The sequence below is a fragment of the Scleropages formosus genome, chromosome 6 (assembly GCF_900964775.1).
Source record: "Scleropages formosus chromosome 6, fSclFor1.1, whole genome shotgun sequence".
In the NCBI taxonomy this organism is placed as follows: domain Eukaryota; kingdom Metazoa; phylum Chordata; class Actinopteri; order Osteoglossiformes; family Osteoglossidae; genus Scleropages; species Scleropages formosus.
This window is the reverse complement of record NC_041811.1, coordinates 5,747,601-5,771,010: the sequence shown is the minus strand read 5'-3', so window position 1 is coordinate 5,771,010 and position 23,410 is coordinate 5,747,601. Positions and strand designations below refer to the sequence as shown.

The following is a 23,410-nucleotide window of genomic DNA, read 5'->3' as shown; positions in this document are numbered from 1 at the left end:
ATGTCTTTGGACTATGGAAGGAAACTGAAGCACCTGGAGGAAACCCAAGTGAACACAGGGAGAATGTGCAAAAACGACACAGACTGAGTTGATTTGAACATTGCTGAGTGTTACTGCAATACCCAGTGAGGCAACAGCTAATGCAAAATATCCATTCAGCATGGGTTTGCCAGAACCCAGTTGACAATTGTCTTTCCAGTATCACCAGGAGTGTCCAGATTCCTCCATGATTACCTGTTTCCCAAACTGATCTATACACTTGTTTGATTCTCATGAAAAACAAAGTTGTTGTTAAATGACATACAGACAAAACATGTAGTTAACTTTAAATGTCAAGTCTGTAACTTTTGTAGCAATTGTTGTAACAGACAAGCTTTATAGATATAGAGATTAAGTCCAAATCTATGCCTTTCAATTCACATTACAAAATAATCCCTCCTACTTTTCAGGTTCAGGTATGTGCATTTTCTAGTCACACTGCTTTTCAGCCAATCAGATTCATTGGTATTAGGTAATGACAAGTACATTCAACAGGTAAGCAAGCTCCTGGAAACAATTTTGAGAAAAATCATTTTTTCAAAAGCACACCTGTTTTCTGACTAAATATTTTGTTTACATTGAGCTACACCTCTAAGGTAAGCACTCGGCCTTTCTCCAAAAGTGAGTTTTCCTTAAAAAAAAATTGCAATTTATTTTGCACTTTTCTTATTTCACGGGGAAAATTGAACTTTTACTTTCAGTTTTTATGTTTTAAATACATAGGTTGAATATGCACAAAAAATTACAAAATTTCAGCTCTTCATGGCTGCCGTATAGCAGTCTACATTGTGAACCTTGTGACATTGTGAACCTTTAAGACTTTCAGATATTGTACATATCAACATTTTCTGTAAAATCTTTTTAGCTGAGCTTAGTCGGGTGCCATGCCAACACATGAAGTCTTTAAAAAAAGGATAAACCAGAACATGTAACAACTTTTCAGTTACTATACATATATGTTATTTTGGTATTGAAACAGATCAGAACTATCAAGTAACCTTTGCTAAGCTCTCCAAATGGATTTTTAGCAAGATGTAAAATCTGTTCAAAGTTGCTTTATGTTAGTGAGGATTTAATATTTAGAGAAATTGGAAGAAAAACATTTAAAACATATCTGAGGCAATAAAGCAAGCTGAATTCATTCATTATGATATATAGTAATAAGAATTGGGTTTAGAGTTGACATATCCTGTTATACGTATTTACACACCTAGTGTCCAGGTGTGAGACACTTACCTGGTGTTTCCACTCCAGAGTCCTGAGGTGGAGGATCATGTCTCAGAAATGAGTTACTCTGAGGAGTGTAAGGAGAGGGAAACTTTCTCAAAAATGAGTCTGAACAGGTAAGAGAGATGTTTTGTGTGTTTCTACTTCTTGGTAAAAGAAATAGTTTTCTTGCTTTCTGTAGAATGGATCAAAAGGGATAACTGCTTAGTGCAGCTGTAATCTTGTTAAGGGTGAATTTTCTCTGGGTGATCGGCTCTTTAACAGAATAACTGTGCACTGAGCGTACTTCTCAAAATCTTTAGTCTATCTTATAAAGCAATTTAAAAGTTTATCGACTTGTGACTGAATAGCAGTAAATGCACCACTTCAGCATTAAGCATACAGAAAAACAAAAACCCCAATACATACAAAATCCATTTTCTAATTAAAACAAGAATATTTGGTCGTTGATCACACAACAGTACAAGCCTTTATATAGCCAGTATATGTCTTGTCACCCCTCAAAGAGGGCAGAAGAGTTATTGTCACAAATGGACATAGTTAAAGGTTTGAATTGTACAAAATAACCAGGCAACACAGGAATACAAGAACTACACTTTATTTACTACTACAAGTATGCACAACACAAGAATAAAATGAGTTGGCGTAAAACTGCAAGCCAGAAAGAAAACTGGCTAAACTACTGATGTCACAAACCCTGGGGGCCGCTGACTACCCTGGTCACAGCATCCTTCCTCTGCACCACTATTTCATAACTACTACACAGCTAAAAGAGAACAAATAAAGTACAGTACACCAGCTTGTGACTTTTGTGCAAGCAAGACCCAAAATTTATTCACACATGCCCCGCTAGGTTATTACCAAAATGTGAGCCCACAAGGGTCCCAAGAATCAGTGACACCTATCCCTCTATTGTCAACAACCACTTGTCCTGAGTGGGGTCACGGCAAGCCAGAACCTTACCCAGCAACACAGGGCACAAAGCTGGAGAAAGAGACGACACACCCAGGACGGGACACCAGTCCATCACAAGGCACCCCAAGCATGGCCCAAATCCCAGACCTGCCAATGGAAGAACCCACCGCACACTCCTTAGCGATTCCTACACACACAATGTCTGCAACCACTTGTCCCTGTGAGCCGGCACCTAATCCAGCAACGCAGGGTGCAAGGGAACACACCCTGAACTGGATGCCAGATTGCAGCAAGGCACCCCAAGCAGGACTCAAACCCCAGACCCACCACAGAGTAGGTCCCAGCCAAACCTGCTGTGCCACTGTTCTCAGTGATCCCCCTACAGATCAAATTTAACTGCAGTTTTTTTCTGGCTGGACAGTAGCTCTATAGAAACAAGCATTACTTTAAAAAATTCAAGGAGTGGATGGTGAGGAAAGCAGCTCCACTGTACTGCTTGGAATCCCTTGCAGGAACATTTCTCTGCAGATGAAAGGTAGATTGAAAGGTAGATGTCCTTTAAAGTGAAGATATTGCTCTTGTGTCCCTTGTTTCTTCATGTGTCACTTTTGTAATATTTTGTCTTTGTTATTGCTAACATTTAAATCGACAAGAGAACCGGAGACATGTGATTCAGTAGATCAACAAGGAGACTTATCCACCACTTTCAAGGTACTTAACTAATGATACTTATTCTGCTTTAATTTTACTAATTCAGAGTTATTTTTCGAAAACATATGAATCGATCTATAGTAATTTTGCTTATGATAATTTCAAAAGGGTGCAACAGCAGAGCCTTCTTGTGATTTCAGCCAGCAGCCATCAATTCTGTGTTTTTCACCACTTCAGGACAGGATAATAGTTTATTATTACCTACAGAGCAATTCCCACACAAAAGATCGATATCACAGGTAACAAACATGACACATAGCATCAAAGTGCATTTGTACTGATAAAAAAATAAGAAAATAAAAGTCACAAAACACAAGTTACAGAATTAAGAATTCTTAAACCAGTGCAATGACTTATTACACCCCTGCATTACCTGACCGAGGAGGTAACAGGCTATTTAAGTGCACACTGCGGATGGCTGTTGGTAAGAAGGACCGACAGAAGCATCTTTTTGTGCACTGGAACTGAACAAACCAGTGACTAAAGGAGGTCTAGGCAATCACATCTCAAAGGGGTTATAAGCTTGTAAGAAACGAGGCAGGAGACAAGAGGTGCAGTTGTCCGTTGAAGACATAACATTTAAAATTTACAAATGTATGTAACACTTTTACCTGCAGCAATTGTTTACTACGTTTCACTTACAAAATTAACTAAATATGTAATTTGGCCAAGGATGCCCAAATGCTTGCATAAAACTGTCTCTTATTTCCCTTTTTACCCAACTTTCTAATAGCTTTTTTTCTTTTTGTGTCTATAATCGGTCAATTTTTCCATTTCTTTTAGTTAATTGAAGATCATGCTGTGAGGTTCTTGAAAGATGAGTTGCGCAAGTTCAAGCGATATCTGAGTCAGGATTACCCAACATGCCTGGAACTGCAAACTGATGATGTGCTGGACAGTGAAGCTAAGATCCAAAAAAGCTATGGCAGAGAGGGGGCTCTGAAGATTACACTGTATATCCTGAGGACCATGAACCAGAAAGACCTTGCAGACAGACTGGAGAAGAGTAAGAATGTTGTTTACCCTGTCCCATATAGCTGAAATGTTAGAGAAATAAATTTAGGAATACCTGAAGTACAAACATCAGCTCAGATATAATACTCTGTAAAACATGTTGTGACACCCAAGTGTGTCAGGTTCATGAAGAGACCAGGTGCGTGTGGTGGTGGGTGGATTTACAGTGTTTTATTTCTTTTCCTTATTCTTAATATCAGTGAAACTCATGACTCTTCCTTGATAAACAACCACTGAGAATCGAGTAAAAGATTCCACATACAGGACAGCTGGTGTTGTTGTGGCTAGAGCTTGGATCCAAAGGTTGCAGGGTCAGTCCCCATCTCTGGCTGTAGTACCCTTGAGCAAGGTACCTACCCTAAATTGCTTCAGTAAAATTACCCAGCTGTATAAATTGGTAAATAATTGTAACCTTAACATTGTAAGTGGCTTTGGAGAAAAATGTAATACTACAAGAAGAAGAATGGATGCATACCTCATTGTTAAGTACAGTCAATCTGTCACATACCACAGCATAAACTAGTGTACATGACAAGGGTACCTGCATATAAGCTTTCTGTTACGAAACCAATCGGTATTAAAAATTTTTGAACATAACAAACACGTAGACATTTAACAAGTACTTACGAGATTAGGAGAGAAGTGGGTTCAAAAGAAGTGAACTTTGAGACCGCTCTTAAATACAAAGAGGTATGTGAACAGAAAAAGGAAAACATTTATCAAAACTAGAAAAAAAACTACTTGAAAAACAATGCAAAATTAAGAAGAACTTATATGTTGTTGAAAAGCCTATGCCTGATTAGCCTATGAGTTCGATGTCATTGGTGAAAAGTCTGCACCTCACTGCTTTATGACTTCTACATCACTGGGGAAAAGTCTACCTCAAAGAACATAAAAAACCTAACACCAGGAACAGTCGTCTATACACCAAACATTACAACTTTTCCAGAGCAATTATACCGAAAATCTGTAAACCAGGAGTCTGTATGCTGGGGTATAAATCTGTATATTGTGAACTGAAGAGTTGTCAGCTCTTTAGGTCCTAGTTTGATTTTTACATTATTAATATATTTTTCCATTTTCTATAATTTGTTTTGTCAGATGAACTCGAGATGTTACGTTATCATAAATTTAGATCCTGTCTGAAGAAAAAATTTGAGTATGTGTTTGAAGAAGAAGCAAAGCAGGGACAAGTTCTGCCCAGTGATATTTACGCAGATCTCTACATCACTAAAGGTGGAACTGGAACAATCAGTTCTGAACATAAAGTGAGATTCATTCAAACAGTCACAAAGAGTCCAGCAATACAAGACATTTCAATTAAATGCAGTGACGTTTTTAAACCCTTACCTGGAGAAACTACACCTACGAGAACTGTGCTGACAAAAGGGGTTGCAGGAATTGGAAAAACTGTGTCTGTGCACAAATTTATTCTTGACTGGGCAGAAGGAAAAGCTAATAAAGATATTCATTTCATATTTCCTTTTCCTTTCCTGGACTTGAATCTGATGAAGGCTAAAGAATACAGTCTGATAGAACTCATTCACCACTTTGTCCCAGAACTGAAAGAGTTTGGGTCAGCTGAGCTTGAAAGGTATAAAATCTTGTTTATATTTGATGGTCTGGACGAGAGTCGACTTCCTCTAGATTTCCAGAACAATGAAAGCTGTTTTGATGTAACAAAGACAACGTCTTTGGACGTGTTGTTGACAAACCTCATTAAGGGAAATCTGCTTCCTTCTGCGCTCATCTGGATCACCTCCAGGCCAGCAGCAGCAAGACAGATCCCTCCTGAGTGTGTCCACCAGGTGACAGAGATACGAGGGTTCAATGATTTTCAGAAGGAAGAGTACTTCAGGAAGAGATTTTCTGATCAGACCCTGGTGGACAAAATTGTCACACATGTTAAGTCAGCAAGGAGTCTCTACATCATGTGTCATATACCTTTCATCTGCTGGATTTCATCCACTGTTCTTGAGCAGCTGTTTGGTAAAGTGGAGAAAAGAAATAAAAAAGAAATCCCCAAAACTCTGACTCAGATGTACACACATTTCCTGATATCATTTTTTAGATTTGACTGGAAGAAGTATCAGAAAAAACAAGTAACAACGATTTTAGAATCAGACAGAGAATTCCTTCTTAAGTTGGGAAAACTGGCTTTTAGAAACCTTGAGTCTGGCAATCTCATATTTTATGAGGAAGATCTAAAGGACTGCAGCATTGAAATTAATGAAGCTTCAGTGTACGCTGGAATGTGTACTGAAATCTTCAGAAAGGAAACACGATTATACCAGAGAAACATTTACTACTTTGTACATCTGAGCATTCAGGAATATCTTGCTGCTTTGTATTCAGTGTTATTACACAAAGACAAGAAATCCAGCTTTACTAAACGGAAAGCTGCACATAAAGAAATCTGGTCTGACTTTCTAAAAGATGCTGTGGATCAGGCCTTACAGAACAAGAATGGACACACTGACATCTACCTTCAGTTCCTTCTTGGCTTTTCAGTGGATTCCAATCAGAGTCTGTTACAGGGGCTACTGGGAAAAAGAAAAATAAGTTCACTCAATACTGAAAAAACAGTGCATTACATCAAGGAGAAGATCAGGGAGAATCTTTCTCCAGAGAGAACCATCAATCTGTTCCACTGTCTTAATGAACTGAATGACAACTCTTTAAAGGAGGCTGTCCAAGGTTACCTGAACTCAGGAAATATTTCAGACGAAGACCTCACACCTACACAGTGGTCAGCTCTGGGTCATATACTACTGATGTCAGACAAGGAAATAGATATGTTTGACCTTAAGAAATACATACAATCAGATGAAGATCTTCTGAGGCTGCTGCCACTGGTCAAGGTCTCCAGAACAGCTCTGTAAGTACTCTGTAAGGTCTAATGTTAAACAATTACTATCCCATCCTTCATGTGACTGATTTATGCTGTGATTTTTTAAAATGTTTAATTCCTTCATTCATGTGCAGAAAAAAGCATTCATAAAATGTATTTTCATAGAAATACATGCAATGTCAGGTGAGCATGTAAGTTATGTCATCGGTCCTTGGGGGAGCCATAATACACAAAAATTCCGACAGATTTCTCTTCAACATCTCCCCCTCTCAGTTTACACTTGTTGCTGTATATCACAACTACTATTCTCAAAAGAACTTTATATATTACATATTTTGTACTGTGTCTGTTTACTACTTATTATTAATAACTTCATTACATGTACGACTACTAAGGGGCATGGTGACACAGAGGGTAGCACGCCCACCTCACAGTGCCTAGGCTGCCTGGGCATGGATTTGAAACTAACTTAGTCTATATAGAGTTTGCAGGTTCTCACCATGCCTGCATGGGTATCCTCTAGTTTCCTCCTTCATTCCAAAAGTGTGCAGTTCAGGTGAATTGGTGATACTAAATTACCTGTAATATGTGAATGGATGAGTGATTGTGTGCATGTGTAGCTGCCTTGTTATGTACTGGTGTCCTGTCCAGAGTGTACCTCCCCAAGCCTTATGTCCGTTGATGCTGGGATAGGTTCTAGACTTCCACAACCCTGACTGGGACAAACAGTTAATGAAAATTAATAAATGTACTACTGTGGTGCTGTGTAGTATGGCACGACATATTGTCACAGTCATCATCTACTCAACAGTACCTAACCAGCAACCGTGACACAAATTAAGAAAAGTCATTTCATTTTCTTGAACTGCACAGTAGATCAGTGTGTAGCACCAATCCCTTACATCTCCTGTAGATTTCTCCTACAGTCCAACGACATTAACCGTCATGTCACCGGACAGAAAAGAGCAATGTACTAGATGGCCCCAGCACCCACACACACACACACACATTTTCAGAACCGCTTGTTCCATACGGGGTCGCGGGGAACCGGAGCCTACCCAGTAACACAGGGCGTAAGGCCGGAGGGGGAGGGGATACACCCAGGACAGGACGCCAGTCCGTCGCAAGGCACCCCAAGTGGGACTCGAACCCTAGACCCACCAGAGAGCAGGACCCGGTCCAACCCACTGCGCCACCGCATCCCCCGGCCCCAGCACCCTTTAGTCCCAAAGCACCTCTCACAGAATTTCTTGGGGAACACGGTTGTGGGCCTTGTTCAAGTCCACAAAATACATACAAAATACAGAAGCCTTTGGCCCTGACTCCTGTAAGGGAGGTATATCTCTCAAGTTTAGGATCTCTCAAAGTGTTCCTTCCACCTCCTGACAATATCCTCATTTGAGCTAAGAGTTTCTCCACCTATGCTGATCACAGCTTCAGTGAAGCTTCTCCAACCTCTCCTGAGCTGCCGGATGGTTCTTGAGAACCTCTTTGAAGCTGACCGAAAGCCATTTTGAATGGCCCCTCAAAACTCCTCCCATGATCTGGATTTTGCTTCTGCAACCACAGCAGCTGCCACCTTTTTGCCTGCCAGTACCTATCTGCTGAGTCAGGAGATCCCAAAGCCAAACAGGCTCTAAAGGCTTCCTTCTTCTGCTTGACGGCTTCCCTCACCACTGGTGTCCACCAGCGGGTTCTTGGGTTGCTGCCTTGACTGCCACCAACAAGCTTTTGGCCACTGCTCCACCTGGCTGCTTCCACAATGGAGGTTTTGAACAGGGTCCATTTGGACTTCATGTCCCCTACTTCCTCCAGGACATGGGAGAAGTTCTCACGGAGGTGGGAGTTAAAATCATTCCGGACAGGGTCCTCTGCTAGTCGTTCCCAGCATACCCTCACTATGAGCTTGGGACTATCGGGTCTGTCTGTTAGTTTTAACTGCCATCTGATCCAGCTCACCATCAGATGGTGATTGGTTGACAGCTCAGCACCTCTCCTAGCCCAGGTGTCCAGAACATGTGGTCTCAAGCCAAATGAAACGAGTATGAAGTCAATCATTAACCTTTGGTCCAAGGAGCTCTAGTACCAAGTACACTTATGAGCATCCTTTTGTTCGAACATGGTGTTTGTTATGGACAAACCATGGGTAGCGCAATAGTCCAATAACATTTCACGTATAGCATATATACGTAACAATTCACCTTTTCCGCACCCATTTTGCCTAAGATCTCCCCAGCTCATGTACTGTATTCATGCACTGTAACTTCATGAGCATGCCCAGATAAGCCTTTATTCAACTGCTACTCCGGCATTGTATGTGATTGTTTATGTATCTTATATTTAAAAAAAAAAAAAAATTGGTAGGAGTGTATCAGGATTTGTCTAGCCTGTGTTTTATGCACCTACTTGAACGATGAACATTGGTGCAGCAAGTGGAAGGTAACAAACTAGATTTACTTGAGAGTCACATGTCTGCAGCAGTGTCTTTCTCTTATTGTAATGCATAAATTGTACTTTTGCTGAGATGTACATTGCTTTGGACAAAAGCATCTGCTAAATGAGTAAATGTAAATGTAAATGTAAACATTTTACCATTTGGGTTTAGATCAGACAAGCCATTGTTCCCAATCACCCCTGATTTCCAGATTTCCCAGTCATTGCCAACATGAGCATTGAAGTCCCTCAGCAGGACTGTGGAGTCAGTAGGTGGGACCCTGTCCAGAACCCCATCCACTCTGTCCAAGAAGGTTGAATAGTCTGAACTGCTGTTTGGTGCATAAGCACACACAACAGTCAAAGTTTTCCTCTCTGTGACCTTAAGTCGTACTGAGGCTACCCTCTCGTCCACCGGGACAAACTCCAACTGTATGGCAGCCAGACTTGTGAGTATCCCCACACCCGCCCAGCACCTCTCACCCTGTACAACTCCTGAGTGGGAGAGGGACCACCCCCTGTTGAGGAGTTTGGTTCCAGAGCCAACACTGTGAGTGGAGGTGAATCCAACTATATCTTTTTGGTATCTCTCAACCTCCTGCACCAGTTCCGGCTCCTTTTCTCCCAGTGAGGTTACATTCCACTTGCCAAGAGCCAGTTTCTGCCGCGAGGGGCCCTGACACCATGCACCACCCTACCCCCTCCTGCTGCCTGAAAGGCAGTGCACCTAGCGCCCATGTTGGACCTTGTGGGTGGTGGGCCTACATGGGCCCCCCACAATGCCTTTTTGGGCTGAGCCTGGCTAGGTTACATGGGCTGCCTGGCCACCAGGTGCTTGCCAAGGAGCACTACTCCCAGGCCTGGCTCCAGGGGTAGGTTCCGGTGACCCTATTCTGGACAGGGTAAACGTTGTCTTGTTGACGTTCGCCATAGGGGTTTTTCGGATTATGTTCGTCTGGATCTTCACTCCAAACCTGGTTGCCATGGGAGACCCTACCAGAAGCATACTGCCCCCAACAATATAGCTCTGGAGATCCTTAGATCACACAAGCCCTTCCACTACAACAAGGCCCCGACCCCGTAAGGGGAGATAATTACACATATTTACAAAAGTTTGGGCACCTCTGATCAAATTACATACTTTGCTGATTTTTGGACTGAAAAGAAATGAATTTTTTCAGGGAAGAAACTTAATCATGACATACCTTTGCAAATGTAAATAGACAATTGTTAATTTGTTAAAAAAACTTAAATGTGATGTTTGGCCATAGTTCCAGCTTGTTCGCTTGGAGTGTTATTATTTGCAACCTCTTTGAATGTAAGTTCTTGGGCCTTAATCCAGATTAGGTGAATACATTTCCAGATCTAAATAAATTCTCTGTTTGAACCTATAAGGGTGTTGTGTTTACACACAAAAAGGAAAACCAGAGACTTGTCCGAGTTGTCTTAGAATATTTCATGTATTCAGAGAAAACAAAACTCATCAACATCATTGAAGTTACCTGTCATCAGAAGCATATATCTGTCCTTGTCAGCTCTTTTATTGTTAAATCTGTAATGTATACAACAAAAATGCAAGTCCCTACCAGCAAGAGTAGCGGTAAACGTGTAACAGACTTCTATGGTATGTTTTCCTTATTCCTGTTTTTTAAAGTATTTTTTCCCAGTTAAATTTGATAAGATAAATCAGTTCACAGTTGTATAATTTAGTGTACTTCTATAAATTCATGGAGTAATATCTTCTTAAGGTTGAACCAGTGTGGACTTACAGAGAAGTGCTGTAAAGCTCTGGCATCAGTCCTCACCTCAAACCCCTCGTACCTGAGAGAGTTGGACCTGAGTGATAATGACCTACAGGATTCAGGAGTGAAGATATTCTCTGATCTACTGGAGGATCCCAACTGTAAATTGGAGAAACTGAAGTAAGTAGTGTGTGTGTGTGTGTGTGTGTGTGTGTGTGTGTGTGTGTGTGTGTGTGTGTGTGTTATTTATAGTAGCCCATAATACAGGCTTTATATAAATTACATGAACATTTTTCATATAAGCATAGCAATCACAACAACAATAGCAAAAACAAACGTATGCACATATAACTCCCTACCCACCCCAAACCCAGAGGTCCCGAACAGAACTCCAGGAGAGGAGAAGAAAGAATACTAACAACAACAACAACAACAACAATAATAAAAATAATAAGAAAAGTAGCAGCAGTTAAAATGGTGGGGGTGGTATATTTAAATACACACACACACATACACACACCCCCTCCTTGAACCGCCACCTTACCGTGGTGGAGGGGTTTGAGTACCTGAATGACTTCAGGAGCTATGTTGCCTGGGGCTATATGCCCCTGGTAGGGTCTGCCATGGCAAACCCGTCCTGGATAACAGACGAGACAAAGTGTGGTTCAAAAGCCCCTTATGATGCCAATTAAACCACACTTTTGTTTACCCTGCCCGGTATGGGGTCACCGGGGCCCCACCCTGGAGCCAGGCCTGGGGGGGGTTCGCTTGCGAGCACCTGGTGGCCAGGTCTATGCCCACGGGGCCTGGCCGGGCTCAGCCCGACGCCATGACGTGGAGCCGCTCTTCGGTGGGCTCACCACCTGCCGGAGAGACCGTAAGGGGCCATTGCGTTGTGATTTGGGCGGTGGTCGAGGCCGAGTGCCCGGCCGACCCAAACCTCGGGCGCCAACTCTGGTTTCTGGGACTTGGAATGTCACCTCACTAGCGGGGAAGGAGCCTGAGCTGGTGCAAGAGGTTGAGAGATACCGTCTAGATATAGTCGGACTCACTTCCACTCACAGCTTGGGTTCTGGAACCACTCTTCTCGACCAGGGATGGACTCTCCACTATTCTGGCGTTGCCCAGGGTGAGAGACGGCGGGCCAGTGTGGGCTTGTTCATAGCCTCCAGTTCAGCCGCCATGTGTTGGAGTCTACCCTGGTGAATGAGAGGGTCATCTCCCTGCGCCTTCGGGTCAGGGAACGGTCTCTCACTGTTGTTTATGCTTATGCGCCTTGCGGCAGTGTAGAGTACCCAGCCTTTTTGGAGTCCCTGGGGGGCGTGCTGGAAAGCGCTCCCACTGGGGACTCTGTCGTTCTACTGGGGGACTTTAACGCCCACGTGGGCGGCGACAGTGACACCTGGAGGGGCGTGATTGGGAGGAACGGCCTCCCTGATTTGAACCCGAGCGGTGAGTTGTTATTGGATTTCTGTGCTAGTCACGGTTTGTCCATAACGAACACCGTGTTCATGCATAAGGGTGTCCATCAGTGCACTTGGCACCAGGACACCCTAGGTCGGAGGTCGATGATCGACTTTGTAGTCGTTTCTTCTGATCTTCGGCCATATGTCTTGGATACTCGGGTGAAGAGAGGGGCTGAGCTGTCAACTGATCACCACCTGGTGGTGAGTTGGATTCGATGGCGGGGGAAAAAGCTGGACAGACCTGGCAGGCCCAAACGCATAGTGAGGGTCTGTTGGGAACGTTTGGCGGAGGCCCCTGTCAGAGAGGTCTTCAACTCCCACCTCCGACAGAGCTTCAACCAGGTCCCGAGGGAGGTGGGGGACATTGAGTCCGAATGGACTATGTTCCACACCTCCATTGTTGGGGTGGCGGTTTGGAGCTGCGGCCATAAAGTCTCCGGCGCCTGTCGCGGCAGCAATCCCCGAACACGGTGGTGGACACCGAAGGTAAGGGATGCCGTCAAGCTGAAGAAGGAGTTCTATCAGGCCTGGCTGGCTCATGGGACTCCTGAAGCACCTGACGGGTACCGACGGGCCAGACAGAACACGGCTCTGGCAGTCGCCGCGGCAAAAACTTGGGCTTGGGAGGAGTTCGGTGAGGCCATGGAGGAAGACTTTCGGTCGGCCTCAAAGAGATTCTGGCAAACCGTCCGGCGACTCAGAAGGGGGAAGCGGTGTTCCACCAACACTGTTTACAGTGGAAGAGGTGCGCTGCTGACCTCGGCTGAGAATGTCCTCGGGCGGTGGAAGGAGTACTTTGAGGATCTCCTCAATCCCTCCGACACGCCTTCCGTAGAAGAAGATGAGGCTCTAGGAGTCAAAAAACTCCTCGGTGGCAAGGCTCCGGGGGTGGATGAGATCCGCCCCGAGGTTCTCAAGTCTCTGGATGTTGTTGGACTGTCTTGGTTGACACGCCTCTACAGCACTGCGTGGAGCTTGAGAACGGTGCTGCTGGACTGGAAGACCGGGGTGGTGGTCCCTCTTTTTAAGAAGGGGGACCGGAGATTGTGTTTCAACTACAGGGGGATCACACTCCTTAGCCTCCCTGGGAAAGTCTATGCCAGGGTACTGGAGAGGAGAATCCAACCGATAGTCGAACCTCGGATTCAGGAGGAGCAATGCGGTTTTCGCCCTGGCCGTGGAACACTGGACCAGCTCTATACCCTCACTAGGGTGTTGGAGGGTTCATGGGAGTTTGCCCAACTAGTCCACATGTGTTTTGTGGACCTGGAGAAGGCATTCGACCGTGTCCCTCGTGGCATCCTGTGGGGGGTACTTCAGGATTATGGGGTTCAGAGCTCGCTGCTACGGGTTGTTCGTTCCCTGTATGACCGGAGCAGGAGCTTGGTTCACATTGCCGGCAGTAAGTCAGACCTGTTCCTGGTGCATGTTGGACTCCGCCAGGGCTGCACTTTGTCACCGATTCTGTTCATTATCTTCATGGACAGAATTTCAAGGCGCAGCCAGGGAACGGAGGGTGTCTGTTTTGATGGCCACAGGATCTCGTCTCTGCTTTTTGCGGACGATGTGGTCCTGTTGGCTTCATCGAATCAAGACTTACAGCGTGCACTGGAGAGGTTTGCAGCCGAGTGCGAAGCGGCGGGGATGAGAATCAGCACCTCCAAATCCGAGGCCATGGTTCTCAGTCGGAAAAAGGTGGATTGCCCCCTCCGGGTTAGGGGGGAGTTGCTCCCTCAAGTGAAGGAGTTCAAGTATCTCGGGGTCTTGTTCACGAGTGAGGGAAAAATTGAGCGGCAGGTTGACAGACGGATCGGTGCGGCATCCGCAGTAATGCGGTCATTGTACCGTCTGTTGTGGTGAAGAAGGAACTGAGTCGTAAGGCAAAGCTCTCAATTTACCGGTCGATCTACATTCCTACCCTCACCTATGGTCATGAACTCTGGATCATGACCGAAAGAATGAGATTGCGGATACAAGCAGCAGAAATGAGTTTCCTTTGCAAAGTGGCTGGGCGCACCCTTAGGGATAGGGTGAGGAGCTCAGTCACCCGAGAGGAGCTCGGAGTAGAGCCGCTGCTCCTCCACATCGAGAGGAGCCAGTTGAGGTGGCTCAGGCATCTGTTCCGGATGCCTCCTGGACGCCTCCCTGGTGAGGTATTCCGGGCATGTCCCACTGGGAGGAGGCCTCAGGGCAGACCCAGGACACGTTGGAGAGACTATGTCTCCCAGCTGGCCTGGGAACGCCTTGGGGTTCCCCCAGAGGAACTGGAGGAGGTGTGTGGGGAGAGGGAAGTCTGGAGGACTCTGCTTGGACTGCTGCCCCGGTGCCCCAGCCCTGGATAAGTGGAAGAAGAAGAAGAAGAACAACATACACATACACATACACATACACATACACACACACACACACACACACACACACACACACACACTGTCTGAACCGCTTCTCCCATACGGGGTTGCGGGGAACCGGAGTCTAACCCAGCAACACAGGACGAAAGGCTGGAGGGGGAGGGGACACACCCAGGACAGGATGCCAGACCGTTGCAGGGCACCCCAAGCGGGACTCAAACCCCAGACCCACTGGAGAGCAGGACCTGGTCCAACCCACTGCACCACCGCACTCCCGTGTGGTATATTTAAAGCAAAATGCAATTAATGAAATGCACAAATAAATAAACACTATCACACACACATTGGCTGAAGCCACTGGTCCCGAGTGGGGTTGTAGTGAGCTGGAACCTAACCAGGCAACACAGGGCGTAAGGGTGGAGGGGGAAGGGACACACCCAGGGTGGGACACCAGTCTCTCATAAGGTACCTCAAGTGGGACTCAAACCCCAGACCCACCAGAGACCTGGACCCAGCCAAGCCCATTGCACCACCACACTCCTTCTAAATGAACAATATATATTTTTTAATTATTTCATAAATTTGGTTCATATGGTGAAAAGTAAGAGATTAACTTTGCTTTAGAACCACACATCTAAGGCTCTCTTTCTGCTGATATAGTACACACACACCTTCTGAAGCTGCGTGTCCCAAGCAAGGTCGCGACGAGCCAGAGTTTAGCCTGGCAGCACAGGGCGCAGGGGGAGGGGGAGAGGGAGGGGGAGGGCGACACACTCAGGATGGGATAGGCCTTGGCCAAACCTGCTGTGCCATCAATCCCTCCCAATGTAATACACACATAGTATTTTCTGTGATGTGTACGTTACTTTTGAGAAAAGCGTTTGCTAAATCAGTAAACGTAAATGTAAACGTCAATAAACAGGAGAGTTAGTGAAATAGCTAATTATCCTGTGCACAAGGTCATTGCAAAACATAGTATTACTTCAGTCAAGTTTGAGTTATTCAGAAGGCAGATAATCTAATGGGAGTATTCTATGATGGGACCCTAAAAGCGTAAAAATAATTTGCAGAACCTTGTAAAATGCCTAAGATCAAAGTGTAGTAACTTTTTCAAGTTTTAGAATACACAAAATGTCTCTGAGTCATAGAAAGAAACAATGGGCATTGAGAGATTTCCATATCAACATTAACATAGTAAAATGCTAAATCCTTATTCATATCTAGAGGATTACAAAATAAAGTGCAAGTGGTGTATGTAAGTTAAACAGTCAGCGTAGTGGTTAGAACTGCTACCTTTGGACCCAAAGGCTCCAGGTTGAGTCTCAACTCTAGTTGTAGTACCCTTGAGCAAAGTACTTACCCTAAAATTTTTCCAATAGAAATTATCCAGCTGTATAAATGGATAAATATTTGTAAGTACCTTAATGTTGTAAGTTGCTTAGGAGAAAAGCGTTAGCTAAATGAATAAATGTTATTGGTGAACCAAAACATGACTAGCTTTGTAAACATATTCATATACAGAACCTGGAGAATGAAGCAGAAGACTTTCTGCCTAGAATATGAATACTGAGGTTGTAAAGCAAGCCTTTTTTAAGTAGCTGTGAGTCAGGAAGTAAATCAAACTGCCAATCCAGCTCAGCAATAGAATCTGTTAGGTCCTTCAGGGCAGACCTCTGAGTCTTAATCATACTAGTTGAGTACAAGATTATCTGTGTCACGCCCTCCCCTTCATCTTAACAAGGAACACCTGCGGAGGCTTGCAGGACAGGCAGATAAAAGGAAGACTCAGAGCCTTGGCTGATGTGGAACCTTGTTCAGCCTTTGTGTCCTTCCTGTTCCTTCTCCTGCATCTTCACAGCTCCCTGGTTTTCCTCGACTTTTTGCCTGTTTTCTGGACTACGCTTCTTGCACTCTTCCTTTAGATTACGTTAGCACATCAGTGACCGGCACTTGGGTCCGGCGCTTCCGCTCCAGGAGGACACCGTGACAGACGGTGCTGCCCTACAGTCTGACCCAGCGGGCTCAAAGCGCTTCCAGCACACACTCGCTTCCCATGGAGTGTTGCTGGGAGTGCATGAGCAGGCACTCACTCGCCTGCGCGTTGCTAACCTGTTTCCGGCGTGGGTTGACTCCCAGAGTCCAAAAGGAACTAGCATTTCGGGGAGAAACATGGACTCTCGATCACTTTATCAACACAGCGGTGATGCTAGACAATTTTGTCCGGGATCGAGAGCATCGTACTGAGATGACCCCGAGACGGGCCTCCATGCCGTGAAAGGAGCCCACACCCCTGCCTGTCGTGCACAGCTGCCTCACTGCCACAGAGCGACTGCACTAATTCAGGGATCATGTGTGCCTCTGCTGCGGAAACTCCGGCCGTCTCCTACATGGTTGCCTAATCCGCCCAGACTCCCCAGTGAGTGGAACCGTTCAATGTAATTGTCTCACGGTTCCTGTGGTGCTGTCTTTGGGGACGCATGGTAGAAACCCAAGCTCTGAAAGATTCAGGAACGGCTGGTTGGTTTATGGACATTGGTTTCACAAAGACCCATCGTGTCCCCAAGCCTTTGTGTAAGGTCCAAATGAGGGTTAGCGCCCTAGGCAACCATTGGGGAAAGGCTTTGTCGATAACCAAACCTGTACGTCTGGCTGTCGGGGCATGTCACCGAGAACAAGCACAGTTCTACTTGGTCACTTCGCTCAAGGCCCCGGTGATCCTATGCTTTCCCTGGCTTTCCCTGCACGATCCGGTTTTCAGGTGGAGTACGGGGAAGTTGATGTTGTGGGGTTCCCAGTGTGAGGCAAAATGTCTGTGGTTGCCTGGCAGAGCCATGTCAGTGGAATGTTCTGAGTCTCCCCAGCAGGTGGACATTCCTTCCAACTATCGAGATCTGGCCAAGGTTTTTAGTAAGGAACAAGCTGTGGTGCTTCCCCCAGACCGGTCCTGGGACTGTGCCATCGACTTACTACCCAGAACGACACCGCCCCGGGTCTACCCTCTCTCCCTGCCTGAGCAACAAGCCGTGCAGCAGTATATCTCAGAAGCCCTCGCAGCAGGTATCATTTGCCCGTTCACTTCTCCAGCTGCTGCCAGATTTTTCTTCATTGAGAAGAAGGATGGTAGCCTCCGCCTATGCATCTGACCAAATCACCATCAGGTACCCTCACCCATTGCCCTTAATTACAGCAGCGGTTGAACAAGTTCATCAGGCACACTGGTTCACGAAACTAGATCTGCGAAGTGCATATAATCTCTTTCGGATCCGGGAAGGAGACGAGTGGAAGACAGCCTTTAGCACCACCCTGGGACACTGAGTACCTCATCATGCCCTTTGGTCTCGCTAATGCCCCAAGTGTTTTCGAGGCCTTTGTGAATCATGTCCTAGGAGACCTCATCAACAATGGCATTTTAGTTTATCACGATGACATTCTCATTTACTCCCCGTCTCTTGCGCAGCACGTGGCCCTGGTGCGACAGGTTCTGCAGCGGTTTCTACAACACCATTTCTGCTTCAAAGCAGAGATGTGTCAATTCCATCAGACACAAATATCCTTCCTGGGGTTCGTACTGAGCAAGGACTCCTCGCCCTTGTTTCTCTGTTCTTTCTCCTGTATTTACATGTCTCCCTGGTTTTCCTCAACTTCTTGCCTGTTTTCTAGACTACGCCTCTTGGACTCTTCCTTCGGATTATGTTAGCGCATCAGTGACCATTTGCCTGTTTCCTCGACCATGTCTCTCGGATTTCCCCTTGAAACCCCGTCCTGTGCTCCACACTTCGGTCCGGCAGGACACCGTGACAATCTGGTCTCTCAAATAGGCCTTTAATGTTTCCCACAGTAAAGACACTGTCTCTGATTTGCTTACTGGTTGTTGACTTGATATTTATATAAATTTCTAATGGCAAAGAACTTAGTTTTTCTGTCAAATAAAAAATTAGTTACATGAACATGTAGCCTTAAACTGGGTGACATCTCGCAACAAATGCAAGTCCTCAAACCTGAAGTCAGCCTACAAGATTAATACGTATTAATATTTCCATTGGAATGGATGTGAATAATGTCAGCTGTCTTAAATACCCTTCTTTCTGGTACTTTATAAATCAGTGGCACAGCAAGTAGTGCTGCCATCTCACAGCACCTAGGTGGTGTGAGAGGATGTGGGTTTGATCGCCGCTCAGTCTATGTGGAGTTTGCATATTCTTTCAGCGTGTGCGTTGGTTTCCTCTGGGTGTTCAGGTTTCCTCCCACAGTCTAAAGACATGCTGTTCAGGTTCACCTACAGTGTATGAGTGACAGAGTGTTCCACTGATGTAGGGATGAGTGACCCTTTGTAAGTAGTGTTTCTAGCAGTGTAAGTCACCTTGGTGAATAAGGGGTGTGGACTGATTACACTACATAAAGTTCATTGAAAGTTCTTTGAAGAAAAGTGTCTGCTAAATAAATGTGAAACAAATTCAAATGAGTAATCACACAGCTTTTTTTTATTAGATGTGTATATACATGGGGGGGGGGGGGGTGCGGTGGCACAGTGGGTTGGACCACAGTCCTGCTCTCCGGTGGGTCTGGGGTTTGAGTCCCGCTTGGGGTGCCTTGCGACGGACTGGCGTCCCGTCCTGGGTGTGTCCCCTCCCCCTCCGGCCTTACGCCCTGTGTTACTGGGTAGGCTCCGGTTCCCCACAACCCCGTATGGGACAAGCGGTTCTGAAAGTGTGTGTGTGTGTGTGTGTGTGTGTGTGTATGTATGTATATATGTGTGTGTGTGTGTATATATATATATATATATATATATATGTGTGTATGTATGCATGTGTGTGTATATGTATATATACATCAACCCTTCAAAGAGTTTAAAAGTTTTGAAATGTTAAGCTGAATAGTTAAACATATAAAGTTAGATAATACATAGTAAATATATCATTTCCAGGTTGAAGCATTGTGAAATCACAGAGAGATGCTGTGAAGCTCTAGCCTCAGTTTTCAGCTCAAACTCATCACATCTAAGAGAGTTGGACCTTAGTGACAATGACCTGCAGGATTCAGGAGTGAAGATACTCTCTGCAGGACTGGGAAACAAACACTGTAAACTGGAAATACTGAGGTCAGTAATACTAGAAAATATGTACTCTAAACTGTACACATTGAGGTCAGTACTTCTGGGAAATCACACTGCAGATTGATATACTACATGTTTTTATAAATAAAAATGGTCTTTATCTTTTTACAGACTGTCTGGCTGTTGTGTCACAGAGAGAGGCTGTGCTTGTTTAGCTTCAGCTCTGTGTTCAAACCCCTCATACTTGAGAGAGCTGGATCTGAGCTACAATCACCCAGGGGACTCAGGATTGAAGCTGCTCTATGATCTACTGGAGGATCCAAATCGTAAACTGGAGACACTGTGGTAAATACTATGTGTGTCTGACATGACCACTAGCCCCTATACAAGTGTGTAGAAGCTGTATCACCAAATGAATGAATCCATGTTTCAATATAAGAACAGAAAAGTGTTCGAAATGTTAATTGCTGTCCCCACACACGTCATAGACAGACTGTGTATGTCTCTCAGTCACTGTGTGACCTTCTGTCTCTTTTGCAGTGTGGACTATGATGGAGAGTGCAGGATCAGACCAGGACCACGGAAGTGTAAGTGTATTTGTACTGAACAGCCAAGTTTATTTAATACCATTTTCTCATTTTATTGTGTAGTTGTGTGGTTGGTAATTCATTTGTTCCTCTGGCATTAACAAATATGTCTGTAGTAAATGTCAATTTTCTTTGGCAGCAAAAATATAAGTTGAAGAATGTGTATTAAAACAGTTGGACAAAAAAACACACATTTTGCTTTCATGATTGGTGTGTTCTTCGTGGCTGCCATGTCACTGGTGTCAGGACATTTAGGAGTGTTTTCTGATGTAGATCAGAACCATGCAACTTGCTCATTCGTTTTTTCTGTTCTATTAGTCGATGTTTTCAATGAGCAGCTGCTGCTGGGCTGTAATTTCCCTCCAGCAAACAATGGATTTATATATTTCTAGTTATTGTATAAATGTACATAATATTTAGGGTGGAGGACCAATTATTAAATGCTACTTCATGGTTCATCATTAACCTTGACTCATAAGGGTCTATCTTAATAGACTTTAAGATGCAGTTTTTTATTATTTAATTCACAGAGTTGTAATATACTGGTATAGCACATCTTAAAATTAAACACAGAAAAGGTGCAGTGTCTGATGTACACTGCAAAGGGAAACTGGACCTAATTTATTTCTTAACTTGCTGGATTAGCCTCCGGTTCACTGCGATACTGCGTGGGACAACCAGTTTCAGACTGTGTGTGTGTGTGTGTGTGTGTGTGTGTGTGTGTGTGTGACTACTGATGACATTAAATATTTGAGAGAACAGGCAAAATTTAATATAGTTTCGATGTTAAGTTAGCATATTGTATTTTCTCAAATTTGTTGTAATTCTAATTTACAAAATTTTCTGCCAGTGTTCAATGCTCTCTTACATGTAAAGTTTAGTTTTTATTAAAAAGTAAACATGATGATGGTGATTTATTATTTCACAACCAAATACTGATGTGACAATGAAATTTTACAAGTTTTCTGGTAAAGTGTTTTCAAATGGTGAGCAACATATGGCATCTGTAAAACAATGTAGGCCACGTTGTCACTCAGCAGTATGGGGTAAGTGTCTTCATTTTAGTGGATAAATGAGTACTTTCATACATTAAATTTATAAAGTATCCAATGATCCTGAGTAAACCAATTAATTACAAAAAGTGACATTTAATGGAGTGTTGTATTGTCACTGCTGGTTTTAAATTCATCTTGAACATTCACAGGATTTTGCATAAATTTATGTTAAGTATGAACATTTTAGCACTATTTTAATAACGTTTTTGACATCGATTCATCTGCAGACTTCTGCCAGCTCACACTGGACCCTAACACAGCACACCAAGAATTGCATCTGTCTGAGGGGAAAAGGAAGGTGACATGTAGGTGGAATGAGTTTCAGCCATACCCTGATCATCAAGATAGATTTGAATGTTGGTACCAGGTTCTGTGCGCAGAGGGTCTGTCTGGTCGCTGTTACTGGGAGATTCAATGGAAAGGAAAAGGGGCTGTAATTGGAGTGACTTATAAAGGAATTAGGAGGAAAGGAGACAGTGATGATTGTGGACTTGGATTCAATGACAAGTCCTGGAGCCTACGCTGCTCTAATGAGAGTTACTCTGTCAGACATAATAAGAAACAGACTGACATCCCTACACCCCCCACCCCCAGAGTAGGAGTGTATTTGGACTGGGCAGCTGGCAATCTGTCCTTCTACAGTGTATCCTCTGGTGAACTGACCCTCCTGTACAAGTTCACCTCCACATTCACAGAGCCCCTCTGCCCTGGGTTTTGGGTTTGGCACAAGTCGTCCGTATCCCTCTGCAAGCTGAGATAGGAACACACGCACATGTGATCTCTTTGTTCTGGTGCAGTTTCCATCTTCTTCATACTGGCTTTTTTCCGTCTGCTGCTGAAGCTGTCTGGAAGTGATAAATCAATTCATTTCGGCGCTGATACCTGGAGTCATAAATCAGGCTTCAGCTCCTCACTGGCATTTACACTTATTCATTTATTAGGAACTTTTCTCAAAAGCAACATGAATCTCAGCAAACAATTAAAAAAAAGTGCATTACAATAGGAGAGTTTCAGATGTAGACTCATGATTCTTACTCTACAATCATTTTGTTACATACCACCATAAAAACCAGTATAGTAGTAAACACACACATTGCTTTAAATGAAAATGCAGTAACAATGATCACATCCCTGCTATTTTATGAAACATGCCCCTTCTTAAAAAAAGAGGCAAGCTGTTTTTAAAATTTTATATTTTACTTTTTCCAGCACTTTTTCCTTCTTTACTGTAATACTTAATAATCAGGGTGGAGCTGCAGTTGCACCACTGATTATATATATTTCTCTGTGTTAGTGCAGAATAGTGGTTAGAGTGTTTTAAATTTAATCATATAAACATTAACTGTAATGAAAAAGTAATTTTTCTGTAAATATGAATTTAGCTATAATCACAGGAAATCAAACTGTGGACTTAAAAACTGACTTTCTTTAACATGAGAAATAAGTATCATACCCACGTTGACCAGTTTATTGTGTGATACCATAATTGTAAAGACCTTTACTAACCAAAATAAAAATTCTCTGTATTGGTGTGTGTTGTTTATATATTTATGTATTGTTTCTGATGATTGTTTCTTATGATGAAACATCAGCTCAAGAGGCAGACACCACCAAAGCTTCTGGAAAAGTGTTAACACATAAAACAGCTAAACAGACTGATCAACAATCCAAAATGCCGAAGTGATTCCTACTGAATCACAAGACCTCGGCATCCCTGCAATGGTCTGCTGCTGAACATTTACATTACATTTACACTTCACTGTTGATATCCCACTGAAACATTAGGGCAGAAGGAACAAATGAACCAAGTCATCAAAGAGAAATTGTCAACTTATCACCAGAAGCGAACATCACAGGTTCAATAACTACTGCATATGCACATCATGCACCAACTGAAGTGTTACACAGTCCTCTACACATTCTTCTCATTGACACATGAAGCTTGTTGCAAACTTACAGCACATTA

The 23,410-nt window shown here is 44.0% G+C and overlaps 1 protein-coding gene across 1 annotated transcript; it reads left to right on the top strand.

The window, feature by feature from the left end:
* The first annotated feature begins 569 nt into the window (after positions 1–569).
* Positions 570–22,204, top strand: LOC108922611 (NACHT, LRR and PYD domains-containing protein 3-like). Its single transcript, XM_029252941.1, has 9 exons — positions 570–635; positions 1,294–1,382; positions 2,835–2,892; positions 3,676–3,898; positions 5,008–6,784; positions 19,674–19,847; positions 19,974–20,147; positions 20,343–20,389; positions 21,672–22,204. Exons 2-9 carry the CDS (start codon positions 1,324–1,326, stop codon positions 22,202–22,204), a joined length of 3,045 nt encoding a protein of 1,014 aa, XP_029108774.1. The 5' UTR covers positions 570–635; positions 1,294–1,323.
* The last annotated feature ends 1,206 nt before the right edge of the window (positions 22,205–23,410 follow it).